General features: G+C 53.8%; 1 protein-coding gene across 5 annotated transcripts in view; it reads left to right on the top strand.

The window, feature by feature from the left end:
- Positions 1-18,535, top strand: part of LOC122542948 (homeobox protein Meis1-like) — a 552,868-nt gene that overhangs the window by 499,748 nt on the left and 34,585 nt on the right. For all 5 annotated transcript variants that reach the window (XM_087984102.1, XM_087984106.1, XM_087984103.1 and 2 more), the window contains exon 9: positions 10,736-10,812. In XM_087984102.1, coding sequence (XP_087840228.1) covers positions 10,736-10,812 — 77 coding nt within the window. The remainder of the gene's footprint in view (positions 1-10,735; positions 10,813-18,535) is intronic.

Raw genomic sequence — 18,535 nt, forward strand, 5'->3', positions numbered from 1 at the left:
GTTCTGACTGACCACAGTCCCCCTCTGACTGACCACAGTCCCACTCTGACTGACCAGTCTCGCTCTGACTGACCTCAGTCCCACCCTGACTGACCACAGTCCCCCTTTGACTGACCATAGTCCCACCCTGACTGACACAGTCCCTCTCTGACTGACCACAGTCCCACTCTGACTGACCACAGTCCCGCTCTGACTGACCACAGTCCCCCTCAGACTGACCACAGTCCCACCCTGACTGACCACAGTCCCGCTCTGACTGACCACAGTCCCCCTCAGACTGACCACAGTCCCACCCTGACTGACCACAGTCCCGCTCAGACTGACCACAGTCCCACCCTGACTGACCACAGTCCCGCTCTGACTGACCACAGTCCCACCCTGACTGACCACAGTCCCACCCTGACTGACCACAGTCCCTCTCTGACTGACCACAGTCCTACCTTGACTGATCACAGTTGAAACTTTATTGCTGGAACAGCACAGCAGGTCAGGCAGCATCCAGGGAACAGGAGATTCGACGTTTCGGGAACAGGCCCTTCTTCAGGAATGAGCAGAGAATGATCACAGTCACTCTCTGACCACAGTCCTCCTCTGACTGACCACAGTCCCATTCTGTCTGACTGCAGCCCCTCTCTAACTGACCACAGTCCTGCTCAGACTGACCACATTCCCACCCTGACTGACCACAGTCCCTCTCTGACCACAGTCCCCCTCTGACTGACCACAGACCCTCTCTGACTGATCACAGACTCTCTCTGTCTGACCCCAGTCCCACCCTGACTGACCACAGTCCCGCTCTGACTGACCACAGTCCCCCTCTGACTGACCACATTCGCCCCTCTGACTGACCACAGTCGCGCTCTGACTGACCACAGTCCCAGTCTGACTGACCACAGTCCCCCTCTGACTGACTACATTGCCCCCTCTGACTGACCACAGTCCCTCTCTGACTGACCACAGTCCCGCTCTGACTGACCACCGTCCCGCTCTGACTGACCACAGTCCCGCTCTGACTGACCACAGTCCTGCTCTGACTGACCACAGTCCCACTCTGACTGACCACAGTCCCTCTCTAACTGACCACAGTCTCGCTCTGACTGACCACAGTCTCACCCTGACTGACCACAGAGCCTCTCTGACTCACCACAGTCCCCCTCTGACTGACCACAGACCCTCTCTGACTGACCACAGATGCTCTCTGACTGACCACAGTTCCACTCTGACTGACCACAGTCCCTCTCTGACTGACCACAGTCTCACCCTGACTGACCACAGACCCTCTCTGACTCACCACAGTCCCCCTCTGACTGACCACAGACCCTCTCTGACTGACTATAGTCCCACCCTGACTGACCACAGTCTCGCTCTGACTGACCACAGTCCCACCCTGACTGACCACAGTCCCTCTCTGACTGATCACCGTCCCCCTGACTGACCACAGTCCTACCCTGACTGACCACAGTCCCTCTCTGACTGACCACAGTCCCGCTCTGACTGACCACCATCCCGCTCTGACCAGAATCCCGTTCTGACTGACCACCGTCCCACCCTGACTGACCCCAGTCCCACTCTGACTGACCAGTCTCGCTCTGACTGACCTCAGTCCCACCCTGACTGACCACAGTCCCTCTCTGACTGACTACAGTCCCCCTCAGACTGACCACAGTTCCACTCTGACTGATCACAGTCCCTCTCTGACTGACCACAGTCCCCCTCAGACTGACCACAGTCCCACCCTGACTGACCACAGTCCCTCTCTGACTGACTACAGTCCCCCTCAGACTGACCACAGTTCCACTCTGACTGACCACAGACCCTCTCTGACTGACCACCGACCCTCTCTGACTGACCACAGTCTCACCCTGACTGACCACAGTCTCGCTCTGACTGACCACAGTCTCACCCTGACTGACCACAGACCCTCTCTGACTGACTATAGTCCCACCCTGACTGACCACAGTCTCGCTCTGACTGACTATAGTCTCACCCTAAGTGACCACAGTCTCGCTCTGACTGACCACAGTCCCACCCTGACTGACCACAGACCCTCTCTGACTGACTATAGGCTCACCCTGACTGACCACAGTCTCGCTCTGACTGACCACAGTCCCACCCTGACTGACCACAGACCCTCTCTGACTGACTATAGGCTCACCCTGACTGACCACAGTCTCGCTCTGACTGACCACAGTCTCACCCTGACTGACCACAGAGCCTCTCTGACTCACCACAGTCCCCCTCTGACTGACCACAGACCCTCTCTGACTGACCACAGACCCTCTCTGACTGACTATAGGCTCACCCTGACTGACCACAGTCTCGCTCTGACTGACCACAGTCCCACCCTGACTGACCACAGTCCCTCTCTGACTGATCACCGTCCCCCTGGCTGACCACAGTCCTACCCTGAATGACCAAAGTCCCTCTCTGACTGACCACAGTCCCGCTCTGACTGACCACCATCCCGCTCTGACCAGAGTCCCGTTCTGACTGACCACAGTCCCCCTCTGACTGACCACAGTCCCACTCTGACTGACCAGTCTCGCTCTGACTGACCTCAGTCCCACCCTGACTGACCACAGTCCCCCTTTGACTGACCATAGTCCCACCCTGACTGACACAGTCCCTCTCTGACTGACCACAGTCCCACTCTGACTGACCACAGTCCCGCTCTGACTGACCACAGTCCCCCTCAGACTGACCACAGTCCCACCCTGACTGATCACAGTCCCTCTCTGACTGACCACAGTCCCCCTCAGACTGACCACAGTCCCACCCTGACTGACCACAGTCCCACTCTGACTGACCAGTCTCGCTCTGACTGACCTCAGTCCCACCCTGACTGACCACAGTCCCTCTTTGACTGACCATAGTCGCACCCTGACTGATCACAGTCCCTCTCTGACTGACCACAGTCCCACTCTGACTGACCACAGTCCCGCTCAGACTGACCACAGTCCCCCTCAGACTGACCACAGTCCCACCCTGACTGATCACAGTCCCTCTCTGACTGACCACAGTCCCCCTCAGACTGACCACAGTCCCACCCTGACTGACCACAGTCCCTCTCTGACTGACTACAGTCCCCCTCAGACTGACCACAGTCCCACCCTGACTGATCACAGTCCCTCTCTGACTGACCACAGTCCCCCTCAGACTGACCACAGTCCCACCCTGACTGACCACAGTCCCCCTCAGACTGACCACAGTCCCACCCTGACTGACCACAGTCCCTCTCTGACTGACTACAGTCCTCCTCAGACTGACCACAGTCCCACCCTGACTGATCACAGTCCCTCTCTGACTGACCACAGTCCCACTCTGACTGACCAGTCTCGCTGACTGACCTCAGTCCCACCCTGACTGACCACAGTCCCACTCTGACTGACCACAGTCCCCCTCAGACTGACCACAGTCCCACCCTGACTGATCACAGTCCCTCTCTGACTGACCACAGTCCCCCTCTGACTGACCACAGTCCCACTCTGACTGACCAGTCTCGCTCTGACTGACCTCAGTCCCACCCTGACTGACCACAGTCCCGCTCAGACTGACCACAGTCCCCCTCAGACTGACCACAGTCCCACCCTGACTGATCACAGTCCCTCTCTGACTGACCACAGTCCCCCTCAGACTGACCACAGTCCCACCCTGACTGACCACTGTCCCTCTCTGACTGACTACAGTCCCCCTCAGACTGACCACAGTCCCACCCTGACTGATCACAGTCCCTCTCTGACTGACCACAGTCCCCCTCAGACTGACCACAGTTCCACTCTGACTGACCACAGACCCTCTCTGACTGACCACAGTCTCACCCTGACTGACCACAGTCTCGCTCTGACTGACCACAGTCTCACCCTGACTGACCACAGACCCTCTCTGACTGACTATAGTCTCACCCTGACTGACCACAGACCCTCTCTGACTGACTATAGTCTCACCCTGACTGACCACAGACCCTCTCTGACTGACTATAGTCTCACCCTGACTGACCACAGACCCTCTCTGACTGACTATAGTCTCACCCTGACTGACCACAGACCCTCTCTGACTGACTATAGTCTCACCCTGACTGACCACAGTCCCTCTCTGACTGACTATAGTCTCACCCTGACTGACCACAGTCTCGCTCTGACTGACCACAGTCCCACCCTGACTGACCACAGTCCCTCTCTGACTGACTATAGTCCCACCCTGACTGACCACAGTCTCGCTCTGACTCACCACAGTCCCCCTCTGACTGACCACAGACCCTCTCTGACTGACCACAGTCCCACCCTGACTGACCACAGTCCCACCCTGACTGAACACAGTCCCACCCTGACTGACCACAGTCCCGCTCTAACTGACCACAGTCCCACCCTGACTGACCACAGTCCCACCCTGACTGACCACAGTCCCGCTCTGACTGACCACAGTCCCACCCTGACTGACCACAGTCCTGCTCTAACTGACCACAGTCCCACCCTGACTGACCACAGTCCCGCTCTAACTGACCACAGTCCCACCCTGACTGACCACAGTCTCACCCTGACTGACCACAGTCCCACCCTGACTGACCACAGTCCCACCCTGACTGAGATTTGCATCAATTAATTAAATCTATGCACTAATTGCATTGAAATCCCCCCAGCATCAGCCTGTTAGTCTGGATCCATGATCTGGTATGGCATTATTACCCCACCGCACCCCCCCACCCCAGCCCCACCGCACCCCCCCACCCCAGCCCCACCGCACCCCCCCAACCCAGCCCCACTGCACCCCCCCACCCCAGCCCCACCGCACCCCCCCACCCCAGCCCCACCGCACCCCCCCCACCCCCAGCCCCACTGCACCCCCCACCCCAGCCCCCCCGCACTCCCCCACCCCAGCCCCACTGCACCCCCCCACCCCAGCCCCACTGCACCCCCCCACCCCAGCCCCACCGCACTTCCCCACCCCCAGCCCCACTGCACCCCTCCACCCCAGCCCCACTGCACCCCCCCACCCCAGCCCCACTGCACTCCCCCATCCCAGCCCCACCGCACTCCCCCACCCCCAGCCCCACCGCAAACCCCCCCCAGCCCCACTGCACCCCCCCACCCCAGCTCCACTGCACCCCCCCACCCCCAGCCCCACTGCACCCCCCCACCCCCAGCCCCACTGCACCCCCCCCACCCCAGCCCCACTACACTCCCCCACCCCAGCCCCACTGCACCCCCCCCCCCACCCCCAACCCCTTCCCCTCCATCTCTGAGTCACCCTGTAATCCAATGGTGCTATCCTCCATTGTGGACCCTGTATGGGCTGAGTCTCGTGGGTCCAATGATTGTTCTAGAACATCCTTCTCAGTATCAGCACCTTCGAGCCACCAGATACTTCCTCCCTTCTGAATTCGGAGTGGGCGACTCCCAAGAATTCAGGAGCAGGACAAGTCCATTCGGCCCATCGAACTTGCTCTGGCATCCGATTTGACCAACCACTTTCCCGCCGACTCCCTATTTTCCGTTGACTCCCTGAGAGACCAAAGCCCTGCCTGAGGCAGCTGAACCTCCACGACCCTTGAGGTCGGGGGTCACAGCCCTTGGGGGCTTATCCTTGTCTCAGTCCTGAGAGATCGCAGCCTCAACCCGAGACCATGCCCCATGTGTCCCAATCTCCCCCCGCCCCTACTCCCACAACCCCCTGGATCAAGCTGCCATCTACTCTACCTAGCCCCTTGTATGCCTCAATAAAATGGCCTCTCATTCTTCGACAGCCAAGAAAGTGCAGGCCCGGCCTCCTCATTATGATCCATGCCCCTCAGTCGCTGACCAATAGAGTAGAATAGAATCCCCTACAGTGCGGAAACAGGCCCTTCGGCCCAACACGTCCACGCCGACCCCACGAAGAGCAACCCACCCACCCCACATTTACCCCTGGCATTTATCCCAATGTTCTGGACCAGGACAGACCCCCCTCGAAACATTTCAAGAAAGTATCCTGGACCCTAACTTTGCTCGTTGTTTTAAGCAGGTGCAGAGTGGCTACTCCAGGACTGTTGCAGCTGACCCAACCACTTAGTTTTAAACAAAACACAATTTATTTACAAGATTACCACATGACACATAACCAAAAGAGTACAGAATACTGAATAACTTATCCTATCCAAAAACTCAGCAGATTATCCCAGCTTCATGATGCTGTTCCAAATACGTGCAACAATCCTTATAGAAACCCCCTTGCCACAAAAGGTAAAATCAAACACAGGGTCTTACAGGAGAGAGAGAGAGAGAGAGACAGAGAGAGAGAGAGTTGGCAGCGTGGAACACCGTCTTCCCTGGAGCCGTTCCTTACACCAACAGCCTCAAACTGCCTGACTGCTTTCAATGAACAGCCAGCCTGCTAAACATCAAATCAAACCAGAGAAAAGCTGAGCTGGGAGAAATGGCCACTCCCCTTTTCGTTGGACAAGTGGTTCTTGTAAAACACCTGACAGCCTTCTGCCTGAGGCAGTATCTGTTAACTATAAACATATTGGCGCTAAAATGCTTCAAACCCAGCCCTTTCGGAATCGCTGTTTTACGACCTCTCTCACAAAAAAAAAAGCCAAGGACAGTATAGTCTTCTTAAAGGAGTAGCGTTGTCACCCCAAGACCAGTGGGCTAACATTGACCGCAAAGAAAGAGCTTGGGCAGCACGGTGGCTCAGTGGTGAGCACTGCTACCCCACAGCGCCTGAGACCTGGGTTCAATTCCTGCCTCAGGCGACTCTCTGTGTGGAGTTTGCCCATTCTCCCCGTGTCTGCGTGGGTTTCCTCCGGGTGCTCCGGTTTCCTCCCACAGTCCAAAGATGTGCAGGTCAGGGTGAATTGGCCGTGCTAAATTACCAGTAGTGTTAGGTGTAGGGGAATGAGTCTGGGTGGGTTGCTCTTCAGAGGGTCGGTGTGGACTGGTTGGGCCGAAGGGCCTGTTTCCACACTCTAGGGAATCTAATCCAGAAAAAGAGCTTACATTTCCATAGCACCTTTCAAATCCCTCAGGGTGCCCTCAAATAATTTATGTGGGCGTGGTCATTTTTGTAAGCGTACTGACATACTCCCACAAACAGGGCGCTGACAGTCTGCGTTTTCTCCTGTTGGTTGACCGTTAGGATTTGATAGTAGAAAGTGAGGCCTGCAGATGCTGGAGATCAGAGTCGAGAGTGTGGTGCTGGAAAAGCACAGCCGGTCAGGCAGCATCCGAGGAGCAGGAGAATCGACGTTTCGATCATGAGCCCTTTTCCTGATGAAGGGTTCATGCCCAAAACATCGACTCTCCTGCTCCACACTCTCGATTAAGAAAGAGCTGGCGAGTGTTTTGAGAAACATTTAAGGTAGCCAATTCCCCCCCAGGGCCTGATGGGATCTATCCCAGGATACTGAGGGAGGCAGGAAGGGACATTGCTGGGGCCTGTAGGTGATCTGATTAGTAAGTTTAAAGCCACAAACATCGACGAGGTTGTGGATAGTGAGGAAGGCTGCAAAAGGATAGAGGAGGATATCGATATGGTTGGAAAGTTGGGCAGAGCAGTGGCAGCTGGAGTCTAATCGAGGAAATTGTGAAGAAAGGATTCTGGACAGGTCAAATGCAGGAGGAAATTCCAATGGCAGGATCCTTTGGAGCGTTGATGTCCAGAGGGATCTTGGGTTGCAGGTCTGGAGCTCCCGGAAAGTGGCAACAGAAGTGGATAAGGTGGTAAAGGAGGCATAGGGCGTGTTTGCCCTCACCGTTCAGGTGGCAAGTCATGTTGCAGCTGTGCAGAACCCTCTGAAGGGGACCCCATCTGGATCCACCCCATCCCTATGCATTCCCCGTGGCTAACCCACCTAACCTGCACATCCCCGGACAGTATGGAGTGTGGTGCTGGAAAAGGGGCTGACTGTGGTGCCTCATCACTCCTGATGAAGGGCTCCGGCCCGAAACGTCGACTCTCCTGCTCCTCGGATACCGCCTGACCTGCTGTGCTTGTCCAGCACCACACCCGCGATAGGATTTGATGTCTTCCCGTCGATTGGCGCCGTGAGATCTTCCGATTTTCTGGAAGAGGGAGCTCTGTCAGTGGAGCCCCTCCCCCCCCACCCCCCCCAAATTTCCCACCCACAGTACTGCCCTCAGGAAAGGGGGAGGTCGACTTAGATTATCCACAGGAGAGAGACCGGGCCATGACCGGGGGAGCTGTGGGAGACTGCTTCCTCATCCAACCTGCTGACCAAATACTTGAAATGTCCTGAGCTTAGAAACATTAGAAACCAGGCCATTCGGCACCCTCCAGCCTAGCCCGCCATTCTAGACCACGGCATCGCAATGCCGTTTACCTGAGGGTGCGTGGAACAAGCTGCCAGAGGAAGTGGTAGTGGCAGGAAACGTTCAAAAGACAGGGCAGGAAAGGTTTAGAGGGATACGGGCCAAACGTGGGCAAGTGGGAATCGTTCAGTTCAGGAAACCTGGACTGGTTTAGGCCGAAAGGCCTGTTTATGCACTGCGTGACTATGATACCATTTCCCGTGCTATCCCCATGTTTGTTTGAATCCTTCAATACCTAGAAAGCTGTCACTCTCGCTCTTTTGAGTGACTGAGCTTCCCCGGCCGTCTGGGGTAGGAAATTCCAAAGGTTCACCCCCCCCCCCTCTCCAGAGTGAAGAAACCCCTGGCCATCTTTTGACTCAATGAAGCTGTTTCCATCCCCTGGTTCCTGTCCTCAGCCGGTCAGTCAGAGTGAGGTAGCCTTTCTAACATCCCTCAGACGGTCCTACGGCCCTTCATTGGGAACCATGTTTCACTCTTCCAACCTCAGGATACAGGCCCGGCCTTCTCAATATCTCCTCTCCAAACAGTCCCTTTCTCTCAGGAACTCCCCTTCTTGAGGTTAAACTGGTTCTGTAAGAATGGTGTTGGATGGCCATTGAATGACGTACATCAAACTTATTTTTAAACACGCGTGACTTGGCTTCAGAGCCTGACCCGAAAGGCTTCTCTCTTTCCAAAGATCATAATTAATCACTCTCCGGCACCATCTCTGAGGATACTTTTGTGCTTTCACAGGGTTCACATTGGGTTACAGCTGTCACGATCCCATTTGTTATGCGGTTATTTGCAATTGGAAACAGAGGGGTTGGGGAGGGCGGGGGGGAAAGGAGGGCAGCATGACCCAGCCCGGTATCCCATGGCAACCCCCCCGGGGGCCTATCCTGCTGTCGGGCCTTGGAGTGCGGACAGAGGCCTGCGCTCTCTGAACAGGCCCCTACATCCGTCACCCAGCTGTCAACTGCCAGTGACACAGGGCTCAGTGTTTGGGGCAGGGGGTTCCAGGGCTCATCCATCACAGGCCTGTCAGATAAGAAGCAGAGAGGCCATCGAAGCCACGGCCTGGAAAAGGCCGCGGGCCCGATCTCTTCTTTCTGTTTCCCCCCCCCCCCCCCCCCCACCCCCAGCTTTCTGTAAAAGGATCATAATGTTACCTGCCATCTGTTGACACCACCCTCTCAGTTGGTTGAGAAAAGAAAAGGCACATTCAGTCTGTAAGGAGCCGGCTGAAGTTGTGATTTTCAGTAGCCGGGCTGCAGACCTCTTTAAAGCCCCCCTGCCACCCCAGGCATGGGTTTGACAGGAGTCACCCATTCCGCCCCCTACCTCACACCTTTCGTGTCTGTTCGATTCAGGTGGAAAGTTTTTTTTTAAAATCAGCGCTGGCTAAGGCATTTGTGTGGCGCCCTCCACATCCTCGAGTGCAGTTGAGCTCCAAGTCGGGGTTGTAGTGTCAGGAAATACAATTGGCGCACAGCAAGATGCTACAACAAGCAACACCTGGTGAATTTTTTATTTTTTTTTATGACACCTGAGGGACTGACATTGACTGGGATGCCAGGGAGAGTCATAGAGATGTACAGCACGGAAACAGGCCCTTCAGCCTAACACATCCACACCGACCAGATATCCCAACCCAATCTAGTCCCACCTGCCAGCACCCGGCCCATACCCCTCCAAACCCTTCCTATTCATATACCCATCCAAATGCCTCTTAAATGTTGCAATTGTACCAGCCTCCACCACATCCTCTGGCAGCTCATTCCATACACGGACCACCCTCTGAGTGAAAACATTGCCCCTTAGGTCTCTTTTATATCTTTCACCTCTCACCCTAAACCTATGCCCTCTAATTCTGGACTCCCCTACCCCAGGGAAAAGACTTTGCCTATTTACCCTATCCATGTCCCTCATGATTTTATAAACCTCTATAAGGTCACTCTTCAGCCTCCGACACTCCAGGGAAAACAGCCCCCAGGCTGTTCAGCTTCTCCCTGTAGCTCAAACCCTGGCAACATCCTTGTAAATCTTTTCTGAATCCTTTCAAGTTTCACAACACCCTTCCTATAGTAGGGAGAACAGAATTGAACATAGTATTCCAACAGTGGCCTAACCAATGTCCTGTACAGCCGCAACATGACCTCCCAACTCTTATATTCAATACTGACCAATAAAGGAAAGCATACCAAACGCCTTCTTTTCTATCCTATCTACCTGTGACTCCACTTTCAAGGAGCTATGAACCTGCACTCCCTTTGTTCAGCAACACTCCCTGGGACCCTAGTGTTGAAGGGTTACACCCCATGAGCTATTGAGCTGCTCTGGTTTCAGGTTGGAGGTTGGGTCTGAACTGTGGTAAGGCCCACCCCCCCCCCCAATGTGAGGGATTGAGGTGCTGATTGACTGTCTCCTCTTGTGTCCCTCTGCAGCACCCGTACCCCTCCGAGGAACAGAAGAAACAGCTAGCGCAGGACACGGGCCTCACCATCTTACAGGTGAACAACTGGTGAGTGAGGGGCTCCAGCAGAGTCAAAAGGGAGGGAGTGGGGTGAGGGTGGGGGGGAGGGATGTGAATGAGCGGAGGGGATGTGAGGGGAAGGGGAGTGAGGGGAGGGGGAGGGAGCGTGGGGGAGGGGCGGTGAGGGAGTGATGGGGAGGGAGGGGAGGGGGATGGGCTGACTGGCAGCCGGGACATGGACTGACCGGGAGGCAAACTAATGAAGGGAGTTTGCCGGCAGACTGTAGGAGGAGGGTGCGTTAACCAAATGCGGTGAACCACAATCAGGTCCCTTTCCAAGTTCGCCCTCACCGGCGTTATTTGTGACTGGAGTCACGTGTGTCTACCAGTCTGGAGCTGGGAGGCTGGGGGTGGGCATTCTGAGGGAGGGGTGTTCCTGAGGAAATGATCCTCTTTCCCAGCAGCCTTTTGGCAAAGCAGCTAGGTTTGTTTTGGTTTGAAACTTGTACTGGCTTCAGTTTTCTAATTTTGCGACGTGGATGGACGTGAGCGTTCTTGGAAAAGAGGGTGACCAGTCCACGGGCCTCCCCCGAGATTCCCATCGATCGAGGGCCCAGCAATCTCCATCTCCTGACACCATAATCCAAGTGGGTTCCATGTTGTCCACAACCCCAGACTTTAACCGAGGTTGGGGGGGGGGGGGGGGGCGCGATGGAGGCCCAGTGCTAATGTCACTCGTAATCCTCAGACGCTGGCTGATGATGTGGAGGCCATGGGTTCAAATCCCACCCCCGAAACTGATGGAATTTAAAGTCGGTTAATCGTTCTTGAATTGACTTAATCATGGTGGTCACGGCGGCCATCTTTGTTTTCAAAACCCATTCTGGTTCACTGATGCCCTTCAGGGCTCGAACACTGCCGTCCTTACTGGGTCTGGTCTACATGTGACTCCAGACCCATGGCAATGGGGTTGACTCTCAACTGCCTTCTGGAAAGGCCTCACAAACCACTCAGTTTGAGGGTAGTTAGAGACTGGCGACAAGTGCCCACAGCCCCATGGAAGCGTAATTGGAGGAAACGTGTTAGAATGTGTTGGGTTGGAAGATTGAGGGATGGGCAACCAATGGAAGTTAAGGAATAGATCAGCTGAGAGCTAGCTGAATGATAGAACGGCCAAGGAAGGGCTGAAAGGCCTCTACCTTCCCCTGTCGTTCGCTGACCCCAGGTTGACCTCTGTTACTTGGGGGTCTAACTTGATGACCAGGCTTGAGGCAAGCCGCCATATACTTTTGCCTCAACCCCCAGTAAAGAGCAGAGGACCAGGAAGACTGCCCCCATGCCAAGGCCAGCACTTCCTTGGCATTCCACTGATGGTTAAGACTCATGCAAGCATTGTCCCTCTCTTCCTGGTGGTCAGTGCATGATGTATCAGGAGACTGGGGTCAATGGGCTCCAGCCACTGCTGACCAATGGACATGGCCGCCATTTTGCTTCCACGTTTGGTCGTGTTATCGCTGGACTGTTAATCCAGAAACCCTGGCAGTGTTCTGAGTTCAAATCCTGCCACAGCAGACGGTGGAGTTTGAATTCAATAAAAGAAAATCTGGAATTAAGAGTTTAATGATGACCATGAACCCATTGTCGGGAAAACCCCACTCGGTTCACTAATGTCGTTTTGGGAAGGAAATCTGCCATCCTCACCTGATCTGGCCTGCACATGACTCCAGACCTACAGCAATGGGGTTGAATCTTAACTGCCCTCCCGGCAATAAATGCTGCCCTAGTCAGAGACACCCTCATCCTGCGAATGTGTAAATGGATCTGCCAATGGAGCGCTCTATATGACTGAGAGGGGCAAGATCAAAAGTCACAATTATTCAATGAGGGAAGAGCTGGGTTCCCTCGTTGAGAGGCAGTGCCCTGTTCATGCCAAGCGTCCCTCAAATCACAACAAGGGAACAATCGGGGGGCGTTAGTGGGGCACGGTTGCTATGTCATTGTCCAGCACCACTTCTGCCTCAACCCCTCGCTGATTTATCAGGAAATTTCCATGAGTCAGAGAGTCCAGGACAAGGGGACATGGGTCAACAATCAGGGGAATTGCATTTTAAACTGAGGTGAGGTGCCGAGTCCCCCCTCAGGGGGGACTCCCCTCCTCCCTGCTTCCAACAATCAAGGCTGGCTCGTTCAATTTATTCAAGGGCTGTGGGAGACTGAGGATTAACGAGGAGGTCAAAGTTGACGGGCAGCAGTTGAGGCAATATTCAGATCAGCCATGGAGTGGTGGAGCAGGCTCGATGGGCCGAAGGGCCTACTCTGATTCCTGTTTCTTGTGTTCCTGTGGAACAGCGAGTGGGGTCAGAGTCACCAAAACCGCCCGGAGACTCCATCACATGGCTCCCGCGATTGGCTCGCTCTTCAGTCACATCACCTCCCCTCAGCCTATCAGGAAGAAGACAAGGCTTTTATAACTAATAAGCAAATGTGTTCAAAGAGAATGGGCAGGTAGGCTCTTGTTTCATACCTACCTAATATCCACCCCCCTCTCCCACTCCCACCCCAGACACTGCAGTACCCTGGAGATTAACCTGGATATTTCAGGTCAATCCTGAAGGAATCGGAAACTCCCAATGGGTGTGTGGTAGGTCTCCATAAGACTCTATACCATCACACGAGTTAGGAATATGATGGAATACTCCCCACTTGCCCCTGGATGGGAGCAGCTCCAACAACACTCAAGAAACTCGACACCATCCAGGACAAAGTAGCCCCCCGCTTGGTTGGCACCACACCCACAAACATCCCCTCCCTCCACCACCGACGCTCAGTAACAGCAGGGTGTACCATCTACAAGATGCACTGCAGCAATTCACCAAAGATCCTCAGGCAGCACCTTCCAAACCCACGACCACTTCCATCTAGAAGGACAAGGGCAGCAGATACAGGGGACCACTACCCCCTGCAAGTTCCCCTCTGAGCCCCTCACCATCCCGACTTGGAAATATATCGCCGTTCCTTCAGTGTCACTGGGTCAGAATCCTGGAATTCCCTCCCTCAGGGCATTGTGGGTCAGCCCACAGCACACGGACTGCAGTGGTTCAAGAAGGCACCTCACCCCCACCTTCTCAAGGGGGCAACTAGGGACGGGCCCTGCCAGTGACACCCACATCATGACAATTAAATCTAACATGCGAACAAAAATACGCCATTCAGCCCATCAAATCTGCTCTGGCATTCAATGAGATCAGGGCAATCTCATAATCCTCCAGTCCCCTTTCGCTCCATAACCCTCAAATCCCTCATAAATGAGGAATTTCTTGATCTCAGCCTTGAATAATGACCCAGTCAGTGCAGCTCTCTGGGGTGAACAATCCCACTCCTTCTTGGTACCGGTTGCGAAAGGACTTGACCTAGTTCCTATTCAGTCAGGCACGGATTGGGAAACTCCTCAGAAGTTAGCTCTCCAACCAATTCCGGGCCCTTGTCAGTGGGAGTGTGTGGAGTCGATCTGTCGGAAGGGTGTGCCAGGAACTGCACGCGATGTGAATGTTGGGAGGGGGGGACCTCAACAAGAACAGTCCCCTCAGACCCGTGTCCAGCTTCCTCCTCCCCTCCCTGTCCCTGTACTTGGAAAGAAAGATACAAGATTTTAAAAATACAAATCTTGCTCGACAAGGGGTCAGCCCGCCCAATGGAATGGGACTCTCTGGGAATTGTTCTTGTTGTCTGAATGCCTCAATATTGTAAAATCACCCTGCACTGCGCATATTTGCACGACATATTTGTCATTAGTTACATCGACGTTCTATATTGTATGTCAGAATGTATTGCTCTATTAATTAATCCAGGCGACGTGTTGGTCGCTAATGCCACTGGTCTAGTGATCCACTAACGTTCCAGGGATTATCCGTGCCAGATGGTGACATTCAAATTCAGTAAAAAACTGGAATTAAATGTTAACATAATAGCAATCACAGTCCATCATTTATAGAAACCCATCTGACTCATTAATGTGTCGGTTAGGTGCAGGGTTACAGTAGGGAGGTGGGTCTAGGTGGGATGGTCTTCAGGGAGTCGGTGTGGATGTAATGGGCTGAATGGCCTGCTTCCACACTGTAGGGATTCTATGATTAACATCATTGAGGGAAGGAAATCTGCCGTCCTTACCTGGTCTAGTCTACACATGGTTCCAATGGGATTGCCTCTCAACTGCCTACAAATCCCTGGGCACTATGGGTAATTTAACATGGCCCAATCCACCCTAACTTGCATAACCCTGGGCATTATGGGAAATTTAGCATGGCCAATCCACCCTAACCTGCACATCTTTGGACTGTGAGAGGAAACCGGAGCACCCGGAGGAAACCCACGCAGACATGGGGAGAATGTGCAAACTCCACACAGTCAGTCGCCCGAAGCTAGAATCGAACCCGGGTCCCTGGCGCTGTGAAGCAGCAGTGCTAAGCATTGAGCTCTTGTGCCGCCATTTTCTCTTTGGAGGTGGGGGAGGGGGGTGATTGGGTGGGGGTAGTGGGGTGAGATTGGTGGCGAGTTGCTTTTGGCAAATAGACCACCGCGTTGCCCCATCTCCACAACCCCTCCCCCCCCCCCCGAATTCAGCCCCCACCCCTGGGTTAAATTAGGAAAACTTTGTCCTGGTTCAGGTGAGTGTTCCCGGCAATCCATCTGGATTGGGAACATGGCACAAGAGGGTGGTACTTGAAGATGTTGATTGGCGAGCTGAGGGGGGTGGGGGGGGTTAGTGTCTGAGAGAACTGTGTGGGGATTTGGTTGGGGAGGGGCGTGAAGTGAGTGAGGACGGAGGGGTGGATTGGTCAAACAAGGCAGAGGAATGTGAAGCATTCGATAGGCTAGTGAAGGGGTTGGCTTCTGCCAATGACCAGGCAGGACTCAGAGAGAGCGGGAACAGCAACTGTGGCCTGGTGAGGGGAGGGCACAACTCTGGAGACAATCCAACAGACCTTTACGCAAATTCAATAATCTTTCTAATTAAAGCTGCTTTAAGCTCCCCAGTCGTGCCACAGGCAGGTTAATCTCCCCATTCCCAGAGAGAGCTGTAGGGTTTCAGACCTCCCGACTTGCACTGAGGTGGAAGGGTTGCCCGAACTTCAACCCACACCCTGGGAGGCTGTCAAATCTCATCTTCTGTTTCCTCCAACCGCCTCCCTCTTCTTTCCACACCCACTCCCTCCATTACTGGTCAACGGCCCTCATACTCTCCCTGAACCGAGGGTCTTTGGGCTGTCAGGTGACCCCCCCCCCCCTCCCCTCACTGCGACGGCTAAGTGAAGGATGGTTTTCTTGATATGGGGCAATGACATTCGAGCTCGTTAGCAGATATCTCCGCAGGAATAAAGAAACAGAATTGAATTTCTACCAGTGTAATTTCCTCTCGGATTAGGGACTGTCTGAGTGAGCTGTCAGTGCTCCATTCTTCTGTGAAGGAGTGAGGTTATTAGACTATTTAAATATTACTTGGAAAACCAGACTGCTGGTAATTTAATTTTCCACCGTGACTAATATGCAGCTGTATCTCCGTTCTTAATTATTCCAACTTCAATACACATTGCGTTCTCTCCCTGGTTAGAATTGCCTGGCCAGCCTCAAAACGTCTCCTAAGCTCTGACTTTGCCCATCTCTTTTCCTGAGGGAACTCGGATGTAGTGGTTGCCGTCCATGGATTGGTTGCCGTGGTACCTGCCAGTCTGTCGTCAAGGTACCCACGGTCTCGTCACCATGGGGCTCATGTCAGTGATATAACCCGCGGTATCCATGGGTCAGTTGCCGTGGCACACACCCATCAGTTGCCACGGATCCCACCGGCCAATTGCCCTGGTCAGAGGTAAAGTCGCCGTAATATTACCGGATCATGGGGACGCTCTCTCTCGTTCATGAAAAAAAAGACTGGTGCTGGTTTAAGCTGAAGGTCACTAAGCCCTAGATGAGGGAGAGATTGAGATGGAGAGTATATAAAAGCAGGGATGTACTTCCAAGGCTCTCTAAGGCTCTGGCCAGGCCACATTTGGAGTATTGTGCACAGTTTTGGGCCCCATATCTCAGGAAGGATGTACTGGCCTTGGAGTGTGTTCAGATGAGGTTCACGAGAATGGTCCCAGGACTGAGAAGTTTAACATCTGAGGAATGTTTGAGGACTCTGGGTCTATGCTCAATGGAGTTTAGAAGAATGTGTAGAGGGATGGGGGGGTGGAATCTAATTAAAACTTACAGAATACTGAATAACCTGGACAGAGTGGATGTTGGGAAGATTTTTTCCATTGGTAGGAGAGACTAGGACCCGAGGGCACAGCCTTACAATAAAGGGAAGACCTTTTAGAATGTAGATAACGAGAAACTTCTTCAGCTGAAGAGTGGGGAATCTACAGAATTCACCGCCACAGAAGGCAGTGGGGGCCAGGACATTGAGTATATTTAAAATGGAGATTGATAGGTTCTTGATTGTCAAGGGGATCAAGGGTTACGGGGAGAAAGTGGGAGAATGGGGCCGAGAAGCCTATCAGCCATGACTGAGTGACAGAGCAGACTCGATGGGCTGAATGGCCTAATTTGTGCTCTAGTGTCTTATGGTCTCCTGGAGAGCCCTTCAGGCTAACTTCAGCTGGTGTGGGAGTTGAAGCCACAGTGTTGAGCGAAACAACAACCCTCCCTGATACCATGGAACCCACAGCTTATATAACCATGGTACCCATGGGTCAGTTGCTATGGCAAGCTCCATTGTTCCCCATGGCACTACAACCACTATACCCGTGGTCCACATGGATTTGTTGCCATGGTAACCTCTATTGGTCGCCATGGCAATACATTCTCAATAACCCATAGTATACACGGATCCATTGCTATGGCAACCTCCATGCGTCATGTGGCATAACAAGCTCTATACCCATGGTACACATGGACCTGTTACTCAGGGGCCAATCAGACAGTTACTTGGAACCCACACGCCAGTTGCCGTGGTTCCCTCTCTTGGTTGCTATGGCAGTTTCTGTAACCAAGGGGCCGTGCTGTGGTGACCGTGGGGTCGGTCAGTCATCGATGGTTACAGCTCATCAGAGTGTCATGTCCACCTCACCAAGCCCTCGGTCGTTCTGGGATCGTCCAATCCAGTCAGAGAGATTCCCGGGGCGCTTGTCACATGGCCTCCAACCACCCTGTCCCTGCCCTGCCATTGGTGGCCCCGGGCAGGTCACCCAATCACATGTCAATCGCAGCAAAAACACCCAAGGAATTAGCTCGCGAGAATAGTTTTTAAAACACCGTTCAACGTTTTTTTTCCAGCAACCTCTCGAGAAAGGTTCCTGGAGATTGTCAGATTATCCTGGGGTGTGGGGGTGGGGGTGGGGGGGGGGGGGGTGGGGGGGGTGGAGGTTAGATTTGTTCTCTCCATGTCCGCAGGGGAAGACTCTCAGAAACCAGCCATTAAATCCTCTCTGCCTGTGTAATAAAAACATCAATTTAACCAATTATCGGGTCAATTAGCAAAGTTAATTATTAGCAATTAACGCTCTGCGCTTGACTGGTTCCGGCCAGGCTGTGGTTGACTGGAATCCTCCAGCTCCCTCAGTAACGGGACGTGCCAAACCCACAGAAACTCAGCTTCAACGTTCGGCCTTTGTTAAACCTTTTCCACAGCACACTTCGACTTTCAAATAAATTGCGGCAATAAACTGAGCTGTTAGCAAATGGCTTTACGACTGGGAAGGTTAGAAATAGCAGATTTGGGTGTCAGTAAAGG

The sequence above is a fragment of the Chiloscyllium plagiosum genome, unplaced genomic scaffold (assembly GCF_037043375.1).
Source record: "Chiloscyllium plagiosum isolate Xiang-an unplaced genomic scaffold, Cpla_swu_hap1 HiC_scaffold_47, whole genome shotgun sequence".
NCBI lineage: Eukaryota > Metazoa > Chordata > Chondrichthyes > Orectolobiformes > Hemiscylliidae > Chiloscyllium > Chiloscyllium plagiosum.